At 33.7% G+C, this 23,866-nt stretch overlaps 1 protein-coding gene across 1 annotated transcript; it reads left to right on the top strand.

The window, feature by feature from the left end:
• The first annotated feature begins 735 nt into the window (after nucleotides 1–735).
• On the top strand, nucleotides 736–1,215 carry LOC128291570 (E3 ubiquitin-protein ligase ATL59-like). Its single transcript, XM_053026748.1, has one exon. It carries the CDS (start codon nucleotides 736–738, stop codon nucleotides 1,213–1,215), a length of 480 nt encoding a protein of 159 aa, XP_052882708.1.
• The last annotated feature ends 22,651 nt before the right edge of the window (nucleotides 1,216–23,866 follow it).

Genomic DNA, 23,866 nt, shown 5'->3' with positions numbered 1-23,866 from the left:
AACTGAAACTGACCACTTATTATGTTATTGTCTTAATAAGCTTGCAAATGTTCCCAAAATGTAGGTGAGTCGATTCTTACATTAGCTTTGAACAATTGTTTTCTTGCCCATCTTATGTATGTCTATATAAGTATCTCTTTCACCTCACCCTTAGAACATTTGAAACGTGTGGCAATCGGCAACGTACAAGTTGAAATTTGATAACCCAAAGGCAAAGCAGTGCTGTAGTTGGTACACCTGTTTTCTGTTCCCTCCCCTCAATTGGTTGCTTCAATCCACGTTAATCACCAAGTCTGCCAGTATTTAATTTCCCAGTTTTGTATCACTAAACTAAGTCTTACCAAACCTATTCATTTCATGAATTGCTGCTTATTAATAATAAACTCAACAAAAGAAACAAAGGAGGGGAAGGATTAATTATGTACCAAATGGCAACATCAGCTAGGTATAAACTTGGGTAAGTACCATTCATCATATTTATATATTTATATCTATGCGGAATGCTTGAACGCCACTAAAACATTAACATATACTACAAGTCTTTCGTAAAAAGTAAAGTTACTGTCCTATCTTTGTGTACCATATATGATCTCTTTATATATAGAGAGAGAGATGGTATAGGGAAAAAAAAAAAAACAAATGTGATGAAGAAGAAATGAATAGGAGTGCAACATGAAAAGCTTTCAATATTATTCCATTCATGTTGTGAATAGGTGATAAAAACAGAAAGAGGGAATGGAGCAGGTGGCGATGGATATGAAGGCGGTAGTAGGCATGAGAAGTGAGATGGAATTGACGGACGGGATAGGCAGTTGGTTGGGTTTTACAAGTAGCTACTGCTGCCTTGTTCTCATCGTCATCTTCTTCTTGTTCGCCGTTCCTCGTTGTGCAATGTCTGTAATTGAATTGCTCAACTTTATGAACTTCAATGTCTTCTTCACCTTCCGTTACAAGTGCAATCCTACCACGATGAAGGCTGCCGCAACAGTAACAGTACCCTATTGTTGTGTGTGTCTATATGAAGCAGAAGAAGGGGAGAGGCTACGGCGGCTACCCAGATGCAAACACTGCTTCCATGTTGATTGCATCGATGCCTGGTTCCAATATCGCTCCACTTGCCCTCTTTGTAGAAATGAGGTTTCTATTGGCCTCCGCCGCCCACACAATCAACTTGTTTCTTTTTTGCACAATCTTTTTGGGAAAATACATCACTAGCTACTACATTTTTTTTATTTATTTCCTGTTTTCTTATTTTTGGGAAACCTTGTTTCGTCTTAACTTTCTCAATGTCCCAAAAGTCCTGCTAACACCTGATTCTTCAGCACTAGTACATTCATTTGTCTTTAATAAATGGTAACTTCAGCAAGTACGACTTTTTTTTTTTTTATTGATCATAGAAACTTCTATATACATCTATAATATATCTGCTATAGATATATGGATCAGAGTATACAAAGAAATGCAGCTAATTAATGACAGAAAAAAGGGTTTAATTACAAGCTTGAATTCTTTATTCAAGATTTCTAAATTGTTTTATCATGAAACAAATAGAAATTCATGGGAATCATGTATGCAAAATATAGGTTCATATTTTATAAATCACATATAATAAATAAAAAATTTTATAATTTAAAATTAATAATGATAATAACAACACATATGAGCGAAAGTTTTTGTATAATAATATGAAAATGTATAAACCAATTAAAAATAAATCATAAGTTGTATTTGTAAAGTTGAAATTTTATGCATGATGATGACATAAATTTAATTTTCATTATTGATAATTTTTATTGATTGTGTTTAAAATGTGTAAAAGACAAATAATTTCATAAAAATATAATTTATTTCATGTTAATTAAGTACTTGAATTCAATTAAAGATTTAAATATATGAATAAAGGGAACAACTAATGGGAAGGGCATGCAAATGCAATGGTGAAAGAGAGCAGTTGAGATTGAGACGAGGGTGGGGTTGTCTTAGGCTTTGAGGAGTTACTTATAATTCTGTGTAATCCTACCAACCCATTAATGTTTTGAGTGGGATTGCGAAGGAAACAAGAGCCAGAATTTAAAAGAGAAATACATATACATAGTAATTTGATGGATCATGATTGACCATCATAATGAGCACGTCAGTCAGTCAGTCCACCCAATAGCAAATTTGGGATGGATTAATGGGAACCACAAATATTGCTCTCCTTTTTTTTTTTCTTTGGGCGACATGTTTGCTTTTGGTAGAAGAAGATGATGAAAATTAACATATTGTTTTAGGTTAAGTTCCTTCATATATAATTAATTTGTTTTTGAGTCCAACTAGGGAGTGTTAATGGTGTGGTAGGTAGCCAAGAATTGATTCTTGTTTTTGTGTTTGGTTTGAATTCTTATAGTGCTTCAACTTTAACCCCAACCACCCCATCTTCTGCATTTGAAAATAGAGATCAATCTGCGTTGGATCCACATAATCAGTGGTACTACTGCTATGAGTTTATCGAATCTTAATATGATAAAATAGTTTTAAAAATTTATAAATAAATATTAATTTAAAGCGTAATATAAATATAAAATAAATCTATAGTTATTTTAGATTTTATTTTTTTACGCTTACATATAATTTATGTCAAATATGAATACCATAATTGTTTGTAATATATTTTTAATTAATTTGATATAATTAATTTTAAACATGTAATTGATAAATTTTAATTTTTAAATTTATTTATTATAAATATTAATATTTATATATGTTTCCAATTAGGTATTATGAAGATGGTGATATTTATAAAAAAATAATTAAAATTACATAATTGATAATTTTATAATTTTTACTATTGCAAGTATAAAATTTACTATCATATTTTAATATTAAATATTTATTTTATGTTATACATTATTTATTATTATTTTATCCGCAATATTCTTTACTTGTGTATTATAAATTATTTATCATTACTTTTACCTCTATGTTATTAATTTGGTTACAAAATACTACTTACCATTATGTTATAAATAACATACTATCAGTTTATAATTATTCTATTTTAAAATATCAATCTAAGACATTTTGGGCCCTGATTCTAATAAGCTACAAGGTTACTTGCAGTTACACCTGCTTTCCTTTTATCATTATTTTCATAAAATATTTAATGTGATATTTATACTTTAAAAATATTAAATTTAATATCTGTGTTTTATTATAATATATGTGTTTTCATAAAATATTCAATGTGATACATGTACTTTAAAAATATCTAATGTGGTACATAAACTATCAATATGTGTTTTATTATGATACTTAATTTTAATCTCATTAATGAATTGTTAAACCAATAATCAATGAAAATTAGACATATAAATTTTTTCAAATCATCAAGTCTACATGAATATTAAAATATTACTAATTTTCTTATCCGTGCAATGCATGAATTTACTAAATGTATAAATTATTTGGAATTATATATGATTTGTAATATTTTAAATGTTGTGGAATTTAATTGTTTAGATTAAATAATGAAAATATGTAATTATAAATATAATTATAAAAATATTTAAGTTTAAAGTCGCATCTTCATAATGACCATTTTAAATTAATTGATTTTGTTTTTAAAATAATAATAAGTTTTATTATCATCCATAAACATTTCAAATTAAATTGTATTTAATTGGATAACCATGATTTTTTTTAAAAGTTCAGTTTTGAGTAGTCATAAATTTTAAAGCGTAATAAAATAAAATATTAAAATAATTATACAACTTTTAATCTATAAACAATAAATTTTGGAAGTTTTAAATACTATTAAAATTTTATAATATTATTTTACTTTTTACATTATGTCTTTAAATTTTTAAAAATTGTGTCATTGTTATTTTAAACAACAACTCTATCATTAACAGGTTTAAATATTTTAGCAGTATTTTATTTTCTTTTTAAAAGAATTTTAAAAATTAATTGTGTGTATTTATTAAACTATGTTATATTTATTTGATATTTTTTAATTTTTTTCAATATTTCATAAATCAAATCGTTTTGGAAAGTGAAAAAAAAATTCAAATGAGAAATTTATATATATTTTAAAAAATTCAAGTGTGGCCAGACCCATTCAAATAACTCATATGACTCTTTTAAAATAATGAATTATTAAAATATATTAATATTAACATATTTTATAATTAAATTTAAAATAAAACATTTAAAAATTTTATTTACTCAAGCCCGACCCAAGAGCAAAAAGAAACTTTGTTCAAGCCCGGCCCAAAAGCAAAAAGAAACATTTAAACATTTTATTTAGGCTTGAGGGCAAATTTTATGTGCATGTGTTTAGTGAATTATTGTAATAAATGCTATGAAATGAATTAAAATTTTACATAGTTAAGTGTTATTTGGATAATTCCATAGTTTACTCTCGATTTTACCAAAAGATTTTATTAAAATTATGGTTTAGTCTTTAAACTTTGCTTTAAATAATATAATCAGATTTTGTTTTATTAATTAATCTAAAAGCGAAACTTGATTTCTAGATTTAATTCGAAAATAATGTGTTTTAATTGATTTATGACTTAATTGGAAAAATGGGTAAAATAAATTAAAATATGAATAATGAGTCTTGACTATGAGTATTAATTATTGTATATAAATTAAAATAGGAGTGTATTAAAACTATAAAATTAAATAAGTTAATAAAGAAAAATTGATTAAAAGTATAAGCTAATAAAGAATAAGTAAGTTGAGTCCGAAATAGATATATACAATTAAGTGACTAAAATTAGTATAAATTGAGCCTTAGTATTAATGGTTAAGAGCTTAGCAAAACCCCTAGGGAACAAAAAGTTCAAGCCCCACCCTTTATATTTTTCCTTTTTATTTTTCAGCAACTAAGTATGAAAGCTAATCTAGTATAAGAAACAAATGTGGTAGAAAATGACTAATAAATAGGCAATAGCCCAATGGTTTAATATTTACTCTTTTCCTTTGCTTACCAATGTTCAAGTCATGCCTTCTATTTTTAATAAATTCGGTAAAATGGTTTAATTATCAAATTAGCCCTCAACTTTGGAAAATTTACAATGACGCTCAAAGATTTGTAAAGCTTAAAAATTCACCCCAATCCAATCCCAACAAGAGTTCATCTCTTATCATTCTTTAAAAATAAAAATACATATCTTCTTATCCTAATAGAATTTATCCTCCTTATTTCTATTTATTCCCCCTTTTTTTTTCATCTTTTCTTTTGAAAATGTTTTCTCTCCATTGTTGATAATTATTTTTGTTCTCGAATCAAAATCTATTCCCGATTTCAACTCGTTTTTCTACCTGTTGATTTTTCGTCAATTACATCCCGTATTTTTATCAAAATTTTGGTAAGAATTCTCGTTTCGATTTATTAGAACTCGTCAACTTTGGAATTTCGTTGTTTCATTAAATCTTCCCATCTGCTATCAATCTTTAACGTTTTTGTCAAAAATCCCCTCAAATCTTGAAAACCCTTTATTGATCATCCCATTTTGTCAATTGAAAAGTCATTGTTGGTGTTTGGATCGAGCTTGAACATGGGGTAGTCGCTTGAGATCCCGGGAAAGTAAGGTGGGTGACTTTTTATGAAAATTTGAGTCAAATTTTGAAACTACCGAGGTGCACACGGTCTAGCACACGGGCGTGTAGCACGTTCGTGTGGGTCACACGGTCCCTCACACGGCAATGTTCCTCTGTTTTGCTGTAACACCCTATACTCGGCTTGGTTGTCGAGCCCAAATATCAGGATGCCAAACCACCGTCTCATGTCATACACAACAAATAAAAGCTCATTCTAAAATAAATGTCTTTCATATTATCATTCGAATAGGTTTTAAGTCAATCTTACTCTTTAGTTATACATCAAATAGTCTTATACTAATAGTTAAACATGTACAAGGTCCATTAAGTAGAATTTCGAAACTGGCTACGTAGGTATCGATGTTTTCCTTGCATGGTATTGATACCGTATGGAAATCGGTACCAAATCAGCATTTCACTTATCATTTAAAATGCAAAGCACAAGAAAATATCGGTACAATTGAAAAAGTATAGACAAAATTACCTCGAGTATCGATACTCGTGATAGGGCATCGATACCAATTTATGATGACTTCCTGCACATTTCAAAATCAAAGAGGTATCATTTTTAACACACGAATATCAATACCTCTGCTTCAGACCATAAAAATATAACATACATAAGCATAAAGATTACTCTAACTTGTACCAATTCATCATGCTACCATTATATTATCAAATAAATGTTAAAATGACCATAATAATAGTTTTAACATCAAAAATCAGTTCGAGTAGTAATCAACATAACACGATTTAAATCTCAAAATTCTAAAAGCAATTAAGCTATGGAACTTCCAAAACATCATAGAAAAAATTAACACAAAGTCTATCACATTGCCTTATTCTTGAAACATAAACAAATAAATAATAAACACATATGAAAAAGTGAAAATGAACTTGCTTGGATCACCCCCTCGGAACCACATTGCTCACACCAGAACTTAACTACTCTGCAAGGGCTTAAGAAGGGAGTGGGTGAGCTCAACAAGCTCAGTGAATGCCAAGAACAGCTACCATGCAAACAATTCATCATGTATTAACGAAACAACCATATATCACAACCTCAACAATTCCAACAATAGTGTCATGTTATACTTACTCGTGTATTATTTACTAGTTCTTTTACATGGTAATCATATTCACTTTTAAACATATATTACATTACACATATAATCACATAAAATTTAAGCATATATCACAATACTCATATAATTACATAACATTTAAGCATATATCACAATACTCATGTAATCACATAACATTCAAGCATATATCACAATACTCAAAAACATGTTTACGATAAATTAGTACTTGAGCTATGAAACGTAAAAGTGGGCACTATCACCATTCATTGGATACATGGATCTCTAACACACCACATAGACTTATAGAGTCAAATAGGCACCAAAAGTGAAGCATAAAGCTAACACTCTCCAACACACCAAACATGTCCCATTGAATGGAGCTTAGCTCACATTCTCTTATTTCTCCAAACATGTCCTAAGGCCTCAACGCCCAAATCATATAACATATAAGTGAGTACTAACAATCCTATGGCATGCCAATTGTATCCAATGGTTTCAAGAATCACAAGGCCAAAATATATGTTATTAAGCACGCATATATTACTTACCGATTTATTGTTCACTATCACTGCATATTTACATGATAAGCACATAATTATCACTGCCACTTGGCATGTTTGACATGCCTACATATGCACTTTCACAACAGTAATCATGAACACATGTCACATGTAATTGCATCTTATCTCAATTCACATTTTTGTAATAATAGAAGCATATATTTCACAACTTAAACAGAAGTACTAGAAAGCTTCCACTCGAAATTTAGAGTAGAGGTTTAGGCTACGAATAAATTCCCAAATAACATATTGGATCATGTCCACAAGTAATTATTTCAAACACTCACCAATTATGCTTTCGTCGAAAAATCGAAAGCTCAAACTAGGTTTTCATTGTCTTTATCTCTACTCGTAGAAGGTCCTATCAACTCCAACGCTTCAACAAAGTAAATTACACAACAACACAATCAATATTCAGTCAAAGACTCACATCAAACAATAAAAAACACAAGCCTAAGCTAGGTTCTCTTTTGACCGAAACCTTAGATATAGAAAATTTAAAATTCGAATATATCGGTCTATACTTAATATTTTTTCCTGAAATGAATTTTATTCATCTAATTATTTACCTACGACTGATTCTCAACCTTTAAACTTTGCAAAACTACTCAATTCATAATATCAAAATTTTTGGCATGTTAATAGCAATTTTAACGAAAATTCATTAAAACTCAAGAAATATTTAACGAAACTTCAAAGTAAGTTTAGAAACTTTATAATCATGTCGAAACTAATTGAAAAGCACTTTAAAACCACGCTTTTACCTAAAATCCACCATTAACAACCCAATTTTCGATTTTTATTTAAACATGCAATTTAATGGCTAAAAATTTCATTTAAAAGACTAGATATCATTTAAAAATAATTAGGAATTGAACCATTACCTTAGTTGATAAAAAAATTGAGCGTTTGGCCGAAAATACAAAAAACCCACAAGCTTGACAATAGAGGAATCTATGGTGTTTTTGGGTGTTTTTCTTGGAGTTTATGGAGGTTTAATGGTTTGGAAAGTGATAGAAATCAAAGGAATTTAGGTTTGGCAAAGAAAATTGAATGGAAGACTTGGGAGAACAAAGGGACGGCAAAACAAGTTATGGAGAAGAACTAATGTGAAAATAAAACTATAAATAGGGGTTTTTAGGTTGAATTTTAAAATCTAATCTAATTGCCTCTTAAAAACTCTAAGTTTTGACTCTTTTACAAACCAGAATAGGTTTTCAATGCAGGTTGGTCCACATGGCCATATGCCTTATTTTTTTCAGTACATATTGGTCCACACGGGTATAAAAAGTTACATGGCCTGGCGACACGGCCGTGTGACCCTAAGCTACACGGGCACAATGAGTTACACGGTCTATGCATATAGTCGTGTGACCTTATATTACACGGGCACAATGAGTTACACGGTTTATCCATATAGTCGTGTGACATTATATTACACGGGCACAGTTAGTTACACGGTTAGCGTATATGGGCATGTGAAGTAGCCACACGACCATATTCCTAAGCGACGCGGTTTGAGCTCTGTCACATGGCTGTGTGACCCCTGTTTTTAAATTTTCTAGATTTTTTATTTTGTTTTAAAATGACCCTTGGATGTTTTTAAATTGTTTTTAGGGTCCTGTAAGCTCGGTTTAAGGTCTGTAAATGTATTTATATTTTGAATTCGAATGAATTATTGAAAGTTATGGAGTGATTCGTATAACTATTTCTATTTGAAAATAAATGTTCTGAATTGAACCGTAATACTCTGTAACTCTAAACCAAAAAATACCACATTAATGTCAAGGATCCCAACAAATACCTTAATGTCTTCGTTAAGCCCGTCTTGAAATCGTCGGCACATCTTGGCTTCTGTAGGAACATATTCCCTGGCATACTTACTCAATCGAACAAACTCTCTTTCATATTCGAGATGTCATATTACCTTGCTTCACTCAAGAAACTCTTTACATTTCGATCAATAAATCTTTCACTAATATATTTCTTCCAAACTCTTCTTGAAAGAATTCCCGTGTTACCCTCTCTTCGGTACCACGAAATCAAAGTCTTCCACCAATTATAGGCTGGATCTCTCAACAAAGATGTAGCACATTTCAAACATTCTTCGGTGTACAAGATAATTTATCAAATACCGGATAAAATTTTCAAGCGAACTCGCTTTCTCGCATCATCATCAATATTTGCTCTAAATTCTTCAGCCCCTTGTTTACGAATTCTATCAATGGGGGTTCTGTGAAATTTTATCATATCCACTCCTTGAGGCATTGGAGGCATAGGTTGAGAAATTGGGGGAGGTGGAGGAGGTCGTACATTTGGGTTCGTGCTGAGCGAACTCAGTGTACCATACACTCATCATTTGGAGAAAGGCTTCCCGATCCCTTTCTCCTCCTCCCCGACCAACAAGAGGAGGTGGGTTTTCATCGGCCCTACCCTTTCGATCGAGATGGCGCATTACTCTCTACTTCATCTGCCACAGTGGATCGGGATCCATTTACTATATAAAATTCATTTAAAAGGTCAAGTCGTCACACTATCACAATTCATACATATGGCATGTATAGCAAAATCCGTACATACAACACGTGGTCCGAGAACCGACTAAACCTGCTCGATACAACTAAATGTAACGCTCCCACCCGAGACCATCACTGAGTCGAGCTTGAGGGTTACCGAACATAATTTATCAATTTAAGAACTTCAAATCATTTGTTTCTACATTCACGACTTTCTAGCTACTCGCGTCATAGTTACAAGAAAATCATATCTCGAGTTACAAAACTCAAAATCAAGATCCGTAAATTTTCCTGAATCTAGACTCATATATCTATTTACTAATTTTTTCTAGAATTTTTATTGGGCCAATTAGTACAGTTTATTAATTAAAGTATCCCTGTTTCAGGGTTTGACTATTCTAACCTCTGTATTACGAATCAGATATATCTCTATAAACAATTTCAATGACTATGAGGTTTGTTTCTATTAAAACTAGACTCAATAAGGAATCTGTACATATAAATAAAAACTTCTAATTATTTTATTAAAATTTATTATGAATTTTTAAAGTCGAAATAGGGATTCGAAATCACTCGCCCTGTTTACAAAAGTTTAAATATCTCATAAAATATAATTTATATTCCTTTTTTGTTCAATCCATATGAAAATAGACTCATTAAGATTCAATTTCATAACTTACTCATCATTTAGTTCTATTTATACTATTTTTAGTGATTTTCAAATTCATGTTATTGGTGCGACAATATTACATTTTTAAGGCAAGTTTCATCTTTCCATGAATTTTTATGAACTAGATAACTGTTAAACTTCCATGATAACAAACATGATCTAAATTAGCCATCACCATGACTTATCAATATCAAACATTTTCTCAACCAAACATGGCCATATCATAAAATTATTTACACAAAATAGGTATATTGCTATACATGCCATACTTAAGTAGTTGTACAAGCCATTTACCAAGATAAAAGTCTTTTGGATAGTGTGATCGAACCTTCGACCGTCCGATTCTCGAAATGGCTTGTTCAAAACTACAGTGAATGAAAAGGAAGGAGTAAGCATAAATGCTTAGTAAGTTCATATGTAAATAACAAGTAACATAACAATACAAATATACCAAACAACTTTAGCATGGTACCACCAAAACATATATCACATCTTTAAACATCATTCATCATCTTACCACCTTATCGTTGTTGTATCTATTTTCAACCCGAGGGTTAAGAACATACCTGTCTAAAGTGTCCATTTCACAACACTTACCCAAAACGTCACTTATATCTTAAGTGCTCTTCCATTAAACTAGAAATTTCACCCGTTGAACACATCGGAATACAACTCGGATACATGGATAATTTGCACATAAGTGCCACATATGTAATCAAGAAATCATGTAACCCGCCCCTAAGTGAACTCGGACTCAACTCAACGAGCTCGGGCATTCGCATCCATAAATGAACTCGGACTCAACTCAACGAGTTCGGATGCCTAGTTACATCTCACGAACTCGGACTCAACTCAACGAGTTCGGACATTTGCATCCATAAGTGAACTCGGACTCAACTCAACGAGTTCGGATGCTCAACCATCCTAGTGACATGTCACTTGTATCCTAATCTATTCCTAAGGTTCAAACGGGCGTTTTCCTCGATCACACATCTTTGTCCTCTTCCACGGAATATCGAAATTGGTACTTCAGTGATAGTTCATACTCATCAAGTAATTCACATAATTACATATTATTCAACAATAACCACAAAGCATAATATTTCATGATAATAATCAGCATCATATCATATAAACATTAAATTGCTTAAAATGACAATTATGTTACTACATTTACACATGAACTTACCTTGGTACCAAAATATAAAGATTTTGCAATTTAGTCCACAATCTTTTCTTTTCCTCGATCGTGACTTGAATCTCGTTTCTCTTGATCTATAATGCCAAATTAATCTTATTTAATACATACATTCATCAAAACAGCATTTAATACAAACTTTGGAAAAATTACACTTTTACCCCTAAACTTTTGCATAATTACACTTTTGCCCCTATGCTCGGGAATTAAACTTTATTCCTTATTCTTATGTTTTATAACATGCTGATCACTTTTCCCTACTATGGCAACATCAAATTCTCTCTCTAACATATACTTGTGACTATTAGGTATTTTTGTCGATTAAGCTCTTTTACTCGTTTTCACTAAAAACCGAGTAGCACAAGTTGTCTAACATAATTTAAAACCCCATATACTATCATAAAACATCAAAATACACAAATTTCACCTATGGGTATTTTTCCAAATATAAACCCTAGGTTGAATTATTGCTAGCATAAGCTTAATCGAGCTTCCGGGATTTCAAAAACGTAAAGAACATTAAAAACGGGGCTTGGAATCACTTACTATGGAGCTTGGAAGCTTGAAACAAACCCTAGCTATGGAGAACCCTTGAAATTTCGGCCTAATGAAGAAGATGGACAAAAATTGGCTTTTAATTTTGTTTTTAATTCATTTTAATAACTAAATGACCAAAATACCCTTACTACTAAACTTTCCAAAAATTCCTTCCATGTCCTAATTTTTTCCATGAACTTAAAATTGGTCAAATTGCTATTTAAGACCTCCTAATTAATATTCCAAAACAATTTCATACTAAAAACTTCTAGAATGCAAGTTTTGCAACTTATTCGATTTAGTCCCTACTTTCAATTTATGCACTTTAGGCATAGAATTTCATCACGAAATTTTCACACAATCATGCAATCATATCATAAACATCAAAATCATTGTAAAATAATTATTTCTATCTCGGATTTGTGGTCACGAAACCACTATTCCGATTAAGCCCTAATTCAGGATATTACAACTCTCCCCCCCTTTTAAGGATTTTCGTCCTCGAAAATCTTACCGGTAAACAGGTGTGGGTATTGGTTTCTCATAGTTTCTTCAGGTTCCCATGTAGTCTCTTCTACCCCATGCTTTGGCCACAACACTTTCACAAGTGCAACACTTTTATTTCTTAGTTGTTTGACTTCTCGAGCTAAAATCTTAATCGGTTCTTCTTCATAAGTCATATTCGGTCGTAGTTTAACTTCTGTCGGTGAAATTATATGTGAAGGATCGTAATGATACCAACGTAACATAGATACGTGAAACACATCATGAATCTTTTCTAATTCGGGTGGTAACACTAGCCGATATGCTACCGGTCTAACTTTTTCAATTATTTCATACGGTCCAATAAAACGCGGACTTAACTTGCCCTTTCGTCCAAATCTAAGGACTTTCTTCCATGGAGACACTTTCAAAAATACCTTATCACCAACTTGAAACTCCATTTCCTTTCGTTTCAAATCCGCATAAGATTTACATCTATCTGAAGCAGCTTTCAAACAATCTCAAATCACTTTTACCTTTTCTTCGGTTTCTTTTATTAAATCAACTCCATAAATCTGATTTTCCTTGAGTTCAGTCCAATACATTGGCGTCCGACATTTACGACCATATAATGCTTCATAAGGTGCCATCTTCAAACTTGACTGATAACTATTATTATAAGCAAATTCTACCAACGGTAAATACTTTTCCCAACTACCTTGAAATTCCAATACACAACATCCGAGCATGTCTTCAAGAATCAATTACTCTCTCGATTGTCCATCGGTTTGTGGATGAAAGCGGTCTTGAAATTTAACTTTGTACCTAATTCTTCTTGCAACTTTTGCCAAAACCGTGAGGTAAACCTCGGATCTCTATCCGAAATGATTGACAAAGGTATCCCATGAAGTCTAACAATCTCTTGGATATACAATTCAGCCAACTTATTAAGAGAATAATCATGCGTCATCAAATAAAATGAGCCGATTTAGTCAGTCAGTCAACTATTGCCCAGATGGCATTTTTCTTCCCTGGAGTTAACGGCAACCCTGATATAAAATCCATAGTAATCCGATCCCATTTCCATTCAGGAACCATAATAGGATGAAGTAATCCTGAAGGTACCTTGTGTTCAGCTTTCACATGTTGACAAACTAAGCACTTTGATACAAACTCGGAAATATCTCTTTTCATTCCACTCCACCAAGACATTTTCTTCAAGTCATTATACATCTTCGTCTCGCTGGATGAACCGCTAAACAACCATTATGTGCTTCATCCAAAATCTTTTGAATCAACTCATCATTTTTCTACACAAATCCGATTTTAAACATCAAACAACCATCGAACCGATTCTAAAATCGATCCCGTGTCGACTTCACCTTTTTTTCTTTTGGCTAGCAAATCTTGATCATTTTTTGAGCTTGAAATCTCTTGTAAAAACATCGGTCTTGCTCTTAACTCGCTAGAATCGAACCGTCATCTGAAATTTTCAAGCGAGTGTTCATAACTCTCAAAGCAAACAACAACTTTCGCTTAAAGCATCGGCAACCACATTCGCTTTTCGGGATGATAATCGATAACAAGCTCGTAATCTTTCAATAACTCCAACCATCTTCGCTGTCTCAAATTCAAGTCTTTTGTGACATCAAGTATTTAAGACTTTTGTGATCGGTATATACTCGGCACTTTTCACCATACAAATAATGTCGCCAAATCTTCAAAGCAAATACCACCGCACCAATTCCAAATCGTGAGTAGGATAATTCTTCTTATGAGGTTTTAAGCGTCTCGGAGCATAAGCCACCACTTTTCCTTCTTGCATGAGTACACACCCCAAACCATTTAGAGAAGCATCACTATACACCACAAATTCTTTACGATTCGGGTTGTATCAACACCGGTGCTTGATTAATAACTTTTCAATTCTTGAAACTCTGTTGACATTCTTCCGTCCATTCAAATTTAACATCCTTTCGGGTAGTCTAGTCATAGGAGCAAAGAATTATAGAAAATCCATTTACAAACCACCGATAATACCCACTAGCCCCAAGAAACTTCTAACTTCGATTCGTTTTTGGTGGTTTCAATCAACAATGGCTGAAATTTTACTAGGATCAACCCGTATACCATCACCAAAACAATATGACCCAAAAATCCAACTTTCCTGAGCCAAAATTCACTTTTACTAAACTTAGCATACAGCTGCTTATCTCTCAAAGTTTGCAAAACTATCCTCAAATGCTCGGTATGCTCTGTCTCATCTTTTGAATAAATTAAAATATCATCTATAAACACCATAACAAATCATCCAATATGGTAAAATATGCGATTCATTAAATCCATAAACACAATGAGAGCATTTGTCAACCCGAATGGCATAACTAAAATTCATAATGACCGTACCTTGTTCTAAAAGCGGTTTTAGGCACATCGACTCTTTTACTCTCGGTGATAATACCCAGATCTCAAGTCAATCTTTGAAAACCATGTCGCTCCTTTTAGGCGATCAAACAAATCATCAATTCTAAACAGCGGATACTTGTTTTGATTGTCACCTTGTTTAACCGTCGATAATCAACACATAATCTCATAGAACCATCCTTCTTTTCACAAATAACACGGAGCACCCCAAGGTGAAAACTCGATCTCACAAAGCCTTTATCACCAACTCTTGCAATCTGCGACTTTAATTCTTTCAACTCTATTGGTGCCATTCTATATGGAGCAATCGAGATCGGAGCTGTACCCGGTATTAAATCAATACCAAATTCTACTTCCCTGACTGGAGGCAAACCCGACAATTCTTCTGGAAATACATCTGCAAATTCACACACAACCGGCACTGATCCAACTTTCTTTTCAACTTCTTTTGTATTAATTACATACGCCAAATAAGCTTCATAACCCTTTCTCAAATATCTCTGAGCCGACATCGAAGAAATCATACTAGATAATGCCTTTGATTTGTCTGGCTCAACCCGCAGAATTTCACCACTTTCACACTTTAATTCTATAACCTTTTTTTTGCAATTTATTATAGCATCATGCAATGTCAACCAATCCATACCCAAAATAACATCAAATTCAACAAACGGAAACAACATCAAGTTGGCCGGAAAGTAATGACCCCGAATCATTAAAGGGCGTTTCTTGCATACTTTATCAACTATCATGCATTTGCCTAACGGGTTCGACACTCTAATCATAAATTACGTGTTCTCAACGGTATATTCATACTAGACACCGATTTAATGCATACGTATGAATGAGTAGAACCGGGATCAATCAAAGCAATAACATTAATATCATAAAGAGAAAATGTACCGTAATCACATCGGGTGAGGAAGCATCTTCACGCGCTTTAATAGCATAAGTTCTAGCCGAGCTCTTCCTCGATCTAACTTCTTTGCATCTCTGGCTACATTCTTCTTGCTTGTTTCACTTCCACTTTTCTCGATACCTTCCCTCGAGTTTGCACCACTAGTTTTTACACTCAAAATTTTTCTTTCTCGGCTCTCTCTCGCGGTCTCTAATAAAATGATCCGGAGAACCACATCGAAAACATTCATTTGCTCTGCGGACCAAAATGATTTCTACCACACACGGCTTTCGGGTTTAACAAATCTCGTATTTCCCACACTAGCCGTAGAAGTAGTCCGAGATTTAGGACCCACATTACGCTTCTTAAAATTTCCATATGATTGCCCGGTGAAACTTGGGAACGAGGATTCATATTTCTTGACTTTCCGGGTTCTTTGTGAAGGTGCCTTACTCATTGGTCTTTTCTTCCAATTTCGTGTTTGATTCTACCTTTTCTTTTCCTTGATAATTCTTCAGCCTTGCAAGCTCGATCGACAAGTACCACCATTTCTTTTAGTTCACGGATCCCAACAAATACCTTAATGTCTTCGTTAAGCCCGTCTTCAAATCGTCGGCACATCTTGGCTTCTATAGGAACATATTCCCTGGCATACTTACTCAATCGAACAAACTCTCTTTCAAATTCGAGATCGTCATATTACCTTGCTTCACTCAAGAAACTCTTTACATTTCGATCAATAAATCATTCACTAATATATTTCTTCCAAACTCTTCTTGAAAGAATTCCCGTGTTACCCTCTCTTTCGGTACCACCAAATCAAAGTCTTCCACCAATTATAGGCTGAATCTCTCAACAAAGATGTAGCACATTTCAAACATTCTTCGGTGTACAAGATAATTTATCAAATACCGGATAAAATTTTCAAGCCGAACTCGCTTTCTCGCATCATCATCAATATTTGCTCTAAATTCTTCACCCCTTGTTTACTTAATTCTATCAATGGGGTTCGTGAAATTTTATCATATCCACTCCTTGAGGCATTGGAGGCATAGGTTGAGAAATTGGGGGAGGTGGAGGAGGTCGTACATTTGGGTTCGTACGAACGAACTCAGTGTACCATGCACTCATCATTTGGAGAAAGGCTTCCCGATCCCTTTCTCCTCCTCCCTGACCAACAGTAGGAGGTGGGTTTTCAGTCGGCCCTACCCTTTCAGTCGGAGCTGGCGCATTACTCTCTACTTCATCTGCCACAGCTGGATCGGGATCCATTTACTATATAAAAATTCATTTAAAAAGGTCAGAAGTCGTCACACTATCACAATTCATACATATGGCATGTATAGCAAAATCCGTACATACAACACGTAGTCCGAGAACCGACTAAACCTGCTCTGATACAACTAAATGTAACGCTCCCACGCCCGAGACCATCACCGGAGTCGAGCTTGAGGGGTTACCGAACATAATTTATCAATTTAAGAACTTCAAATCATTTGTTTCTACATTCACGACTTTCTAGCTATTCGCGTCATGATTACAAGAAAAATCATATCTCGAGTTCTGAAACTCGAAATCAAGATCCGTAAATTTTCCTGAATCTAGACTCATATATCTATTTACTAATTTTTCTAAAATTTTTATTGGGCCAATTAGTACAGTTTATTAATTAAAGTATCCCTATTTCAGGGTTTGACTATTCGACCTCTGTGTATTACTGAATCAGATATATCTCTATAAACAATTTCAATGACTATGAGGTTTGTTTCTATTAAAACTAGACTCAATAAGGAATCAGTAAATATAAATAAAAACTTTTAATTATTTTATTAAAATTTATTATGAATTTTTAAAGTCGAATAGGGATCCGAAATCACTCGCCCTGTTTAAGTAAAAGTTTAAATATCTCATAAAATATAATTTATATTCCTTTTTGTTCAATCCATATGAAAATAGACTCATTAAGATTCAATTTCATAACTTACTCATCATTTAGTTCTATTTATACTATTTTTAGTGATTTTTCAAATTCATGTCATTCTTTGCAACAATATTACATTTTAAGGCAAGTTTCATCTTTCCATGAATTTTTATGAACTAGATAACTGTTAAACTTCCATGATAACAAACATGATCTAAATTAGCCATCACCATGACTTATCAATATCAAACATTTTCTCAACCAAACATGGCCATATCATAAAATTATTTACACAAAATAGGTATATTGCTATACATGCCATACTTAAGTAGTTGTACAAGACATTTACCAAGATAAAAGTCTTTTGGATAGTGTGATCGAACCTTCGACCCGTCCCGATTCTCGAACTGGCTTGTTCAAAACTACAGTGAATGAAAAGGAAGGAGTAAGCATAAATGCTTAGTAAGTTCATATGTAAATAACAAGTAACATAACAATACAAATATACCAAACAACTTTAGCATGGTACCACCAAAACATATATCACATCTTTAAACATCATTCATCATCTTACCACCTTATCGTTGTTGTATCTATTTTCAACCCGAGGGTTAAGAACATACCTGTCCAAAGTGTCCATTTCACAACACTTACCCAAAACGTCACTTATATCTTAAGTGCTCTTCCATTAAACTAGAAATTTCACCGTTGAACACATCGAATACAACTTCGGATACATGGATAATTTGCACATAAGTGCCACATATGTAATCAAGAAATCATGTAACCCGCCCTAAGTGAACTCGGACTCAACTCAACGAGCTCGGCGTTCGCATCCATAAATGAACTCGGACTCAACTCAACGAGTTCGGATGCCTAGTTACATCTCACGAACTCGGACTCAACTCAACGAGTTCGGACATTTGCATCCATAAGTGAACTCGGACTCAACTCAACGAGTTCGGATGCTCAACCATCCTAGTGACATGTCACTTGTATCCTAATCTATTCCTAAGGTTCAAACGGGTGTTTTCCTCGATCACACATCTTTGTCGTCTTCCACGGAATATCAAAATCGGTACTTCGGTGATAGTTCATACTCATCAAGTAATTCACATAATTACATATTATTCAACAATAACCACAAAGCATAATATTTCATGATAATAATCAGCATCATATCATATAAACAACATTAAATTGCTTAAAATGACAATTATGTTACTACATTTACACATGAACTTACCTTGGTACCAAAATATAAAGATTTTGCAATTTAGTCCACAATCTTTTCTTTTCCTCGATCGCGACTTGAATCTCGTTTCTCTTGATCTATAATGCCAAATTAATATTATTTAATGCATACATTCATCAAAACAGAATTTAATACGAACTTTGGAAAAATTACACTTTTGCCCCTAAACTTTTGCATAATTACACTTTTGCCCCTAGGCTCGGGAATTAAACTTTATTCCTTATTCTTATGTTTTATAACATGCTGATCACTTTTCCCTTCTATGGCAACATCAAATTCTCTCTCTAAAATATACTTGTGACTATTAGGTATTTTTGTCGATTAAGCTCTTTTACTCGTTTTCACTAAAAACCGAGTAGCACAAGTTGTCTAACATAATTTAAAACCCCGTATTCTATCATAAAACATCAAAATACACAAATTTCACCTATGGGTATTTTTCCAAATATAAACCCTAGGTTGAATTATTGCTAGCATAAGCTTAATCGAGCTTCCGGATTCCAAAACGTAAAGAACATTAAAAGCGGGCTTGGAATCACTTACTATGGAGCTTGGAAGCTTGAAACAAACCCTAGCTATGGAGAACCCTTTAAATTTCGGCCTAATGAAGAAGATGGACAAAAATTGGCTTTTAATTTTGTTTTTAATTCATTTTAATAACTAAATGACCAAAATACCCTTACTACTAAACTTTCCAAAAATTCCTTCCATGTCCTAATTTTGTCCATGAACTCAAAATTTGTCAAATTGCTATTTAATACCTCCTCATTAATATTCCAAAACAATTTCATACTAAAAACTTCTAGAATGCAAGTTTTGCAACTTATTCGATTTAGTCCCTACTTTCAATTTAAGCACTTTAGGCATAGAATTTCATCACGAAATTTTCACACAATCATGCAATCATATCATAAACATCAAAATCATTGTAAAATAATTATTTCTATCTCGGATTTGTGGTCACGAAACCACTATTCCGATTAAACCCTAATTCAGGATATTACATGTAGGATGTATGTAAACCCTAAAATAGTGAATTTTACTAGAACGCCACTAAGTATGAAAATTACCGTTTTACCCTTGGGTGTAAAAAAACTGTTATAACCCTAGGGTTAATTTTGACTGAAATGCATGATATTCTGATTCTGTTTGTTGTATGCCATGACATATATATCTGTTGCATGGGATTTGGGTTATGTTATGGAGGAAGAACCCGTTTTGGTGGCCGTGCCACATATTACGATATAAGCGACTTTCTTTGCGGATTATAGTTAGTGCAAGAACGGTGCTAACAACGTAAGTGTAGGATGGTGGGTGATTTATTCCCCACAGGAAGTGTAGGGATGGACGGAGGCAAGTGCAGGGTTGGATGGGGTTATCATGCATTAATCACATGAGACTGTATTGAAATGGGCCCAACTATGTTAATATGGGCAAGGCCCAATATATCTCGACTTGTAATAGGGCTACGGCCCAGAATGATACTGATATGGGCTAGGCCTAATATACTACGATCTTGTAAGGGCTATGGCCCGATTAATATTGATATGGGCTAAGGCCCGATTAACGATTTGAATAGGGCTTAGGCCCGATAAAAGCTTGAACCGATTTGGGCTCGGTTGGGATACTTTACACACTGGTTTTCCAAACTCACCCCTTTCTCTTCCATCCTTGCGGTGAGCCCTAGTTGGTGGACTTGGAGTCAAGGGATTCAGAGTGGCCACGAAGATTAAGTTTCTGTTTTCTTTAAAATAAGTTTCGCATTTATTATTTTGATTATTTTTATTCTGGTTTAAGTTGTAATAAGACAGCTCTTTTTATTATTTTTAATATTTTGGGTTATTAAATTGGTTAGCTCTAGGGCTATAAAAGTTACTTATTTTCAAAATATCACGATTACCGAGCAAAGCTTCCGCAACGTAAATGTTTTCAAAGGAAATAAATATTTTAAATGAACTTAAACTTAATTTGTTGTTCGTGGACAAGTAATATGCTTTAAGTGTGGCAATGGATGTGTGCATGTCTAGGATTGGATCCATGAAGAGCTTGGTACTTAAGTAGTCCAATAGACTCACCTCCTCTTTTCTGGCTTCCTACCTGGTGCACAGCTTCCATTCACTTTAATCTATAACGAAATTATTCTTTTCAAAGATTTTTAATTAAAACATGAGTTTTACAATAACGCTCCAATGAGTTTTACATCAAGAAGGGTTTTTAATGAAAACATGGTTTTCGAAAAACACTTCAATGTGACACGTCGAATTCGACCGTAAAGTCTGGGCTGGGTTTGCGGTATTGCATTTAGTGGTATCAGAGCCCGGTTGCAACAACTCGGCTGTGGATCGGGTCCGGATGTTTTTATAAAATTTTGAAATCTAGTTTCATGGAAAAACACTGAAATCGATTTTATGGAAATGTTAGAAAATTTTTTTAAATTTTGTTTTCAAAGTGCACAAAGAATAAATTTGAATTTTTGATTTCTGAAAAAGTGACACCCTGAATCCCCAGTACCAAGTCTGTAAGTACATTTTCTGAACTTTACTAAGTATCTGTTATATTACTGAGACTCTACTATGACATTGTAGTTAGAGCTATATTGAGACTATAAGATTGAGACTGTAGCTAGGCTATGATTCTGTAAAAAAAAACTCTAAAATACTATTTCTGCATAAGTCATATGAATAAATAGTAAAATTTTTGAGATCTTTGTAGTTAATTGATATGTGTACTGGTAATGTAGAGTATTGATATGGATTCTGAGGGTAAGCAAAGTCTACCAACTTCAGGTGGCGGTAACTCGGAGCTTGGTACTGAGGCACTGGCCGGGTTAGTAAGGAAAGTGGTAGAGGAAGTATTAGATACCAAAATTAAGGAAATTAAGGAAACGTTTCAAGTAGGGTGCTTGGAGTGTAAGAAAAGGAAGGATCCTATTTCTCAGAGAACAGAGCCCCGTTCTGTGAAACATGTTAAGGCACGACCAAACTTTCCAACCTGCAAAGACTGCAACGGGTGTCATCCGGGTGAATGCCATAGGAAGACAGGAGCATGTTTTAGATGTGGGTCCAAGGAGCATCGAACTCGGGATTGCCAAGTTTATTCTATTTGAGTGTGTGTTACGAATTATTTGCGTGCTTGATAAATGTTCCTTTACTTTGGTAATTAGATGTTCTGGGTCGTACTAAGAGTTATTTTTAATTAGAGTACGTAGCAGAAGCATAGTGGTTTGACTTGAGTAATACGATTAGTTGATATTTGAAATTTTGAGGACGAAATTTCTTTAAGGGGAGTAGAGTTGTAACGCCCCGATTTTTGGGCTTAAAAGTATTGGGCCTTGAGTCTAGGTTCGGGTAGAAGACGGCCCGAATAATTTGAATGTTTTAATTATTATTATTATTATTTAGTATGTTTAGTCTAGTAATTAAATAAATTATGATGGATTTATTCTGTGGGAAAAGGCTTGGGTTCGATTTAAGACTCTAGAAAAATTTTAATTTTATGCTACCTTAGGGAATCAGGCGAGAGGCCTTATTAATAATTTGGGCTGCGTTTTAGCATAAAGGAGCACTTGGCCCAGTGGCTAAGCACGCTAGGAAGGCATGGGAGGTGCCTGGGTTCAAGGCACGGCGTGCGCAAATGGTTGTTTTTTTTTACAACCAAGAATTTCCGTAAGGAGGCCTTATAAATATTTCGAGAGGAAAGGTGACACAAAAGAGGCACGTGGTCAAGTGGCAATGAGGCGTTAAGAGTGTGCATGTTTTTAGGGGTTTGAGTCTGGTAAGTTGCCTATTTTGTTTTTAAACGAATCGGGAATGCAGCAGATAAGTCTTAAGATTAATTGTGAGCAGATTATTTCATGAGAAGAGCTTCAGTGTAGTGGCAGTAGCGTGCTAGGCCTGTCGAGAGGTTATGGGTTCGATTCCAGGGGAAGGCGAATTATGTTTTATTTTTAAGCGGGCGGGCGAAGCGGTAAGGTTTATAAATAATTATGAGAAGATCGTGACATGAAAGGAACTTCGGTGCAGTGGCAAGAAGCGTGGGTGTGGGGTTAGAAGGTCACGAGTTTGAGATGTATAGCAGGCAAAATTTCATTTTTATTTCGCAAGTAACTGAGGCTTGAGCAGGTAAAGGTTAACATTAATTGTGACCCTATATTAGTAAAGAAAGAAGCGTGGTGCAGTGGCTAGCAGCTCAGGTGAAGGCGCATGGGCGGACGAGGTCTGGAGTTCGAGCCTCATCTCGCACAGGAAAGGCTGGGTTTTACCGCACGCATGGGGAAGGAGTTGAGTCGACCAAGACTCTTGGCGACATCTTTGAGCAAAGCAAGCAGTGGATAAGGCTACTGATCGGTTGGGAGTTTGAATGAAATTCAAACTTCAAATTTGGCCAAAAATCAAGGAGCAAATTAGGGAATTGGAATTTAAAAAGAATTACTATGCCGAAATACATTCATTCAGCCATATCTAGTAAGTGCTGTATATCATTGACCCTTAGGATTCTTTTTTTTTCTTTTTTGGTTAGTTGGGGTATTTTAATTTGGCTAATTCTTCTTCCCTTTCAATCGATTCTTGTTTTGTTAAGTTGCAAATTTATATTTTTCTTTTCTTTTTTTTTTTCATTTTCTCTTCTTCTATTTTTATTCTTCTTATTTTTCTTTTCTCCCCTATAGCTGAATCTTTTTACTATTCTACTCATCTCCACTTTCTTATCATTTATTCCTAAGCTTTATACAC

This window comes from Gossypium arboreum, chromosome 4 (assembly GCF_025698485.1).
Source record: "Gossypium arboreum isolate Shixiya-1 chromosome 4, ASM2569848v2, whole genome shotgun sequence".
Classification (NCBI taxonomy): domain Eukaryota; kingdom Viridiplantae; phylum Streptophyta; class Magnoliopsida; order Malvales; family Malvaceae; genus Gossypium; species Gossypium arboreum.
This window is presented reverse-complemented; position numbering and strand designations above follow the sequence as displayed.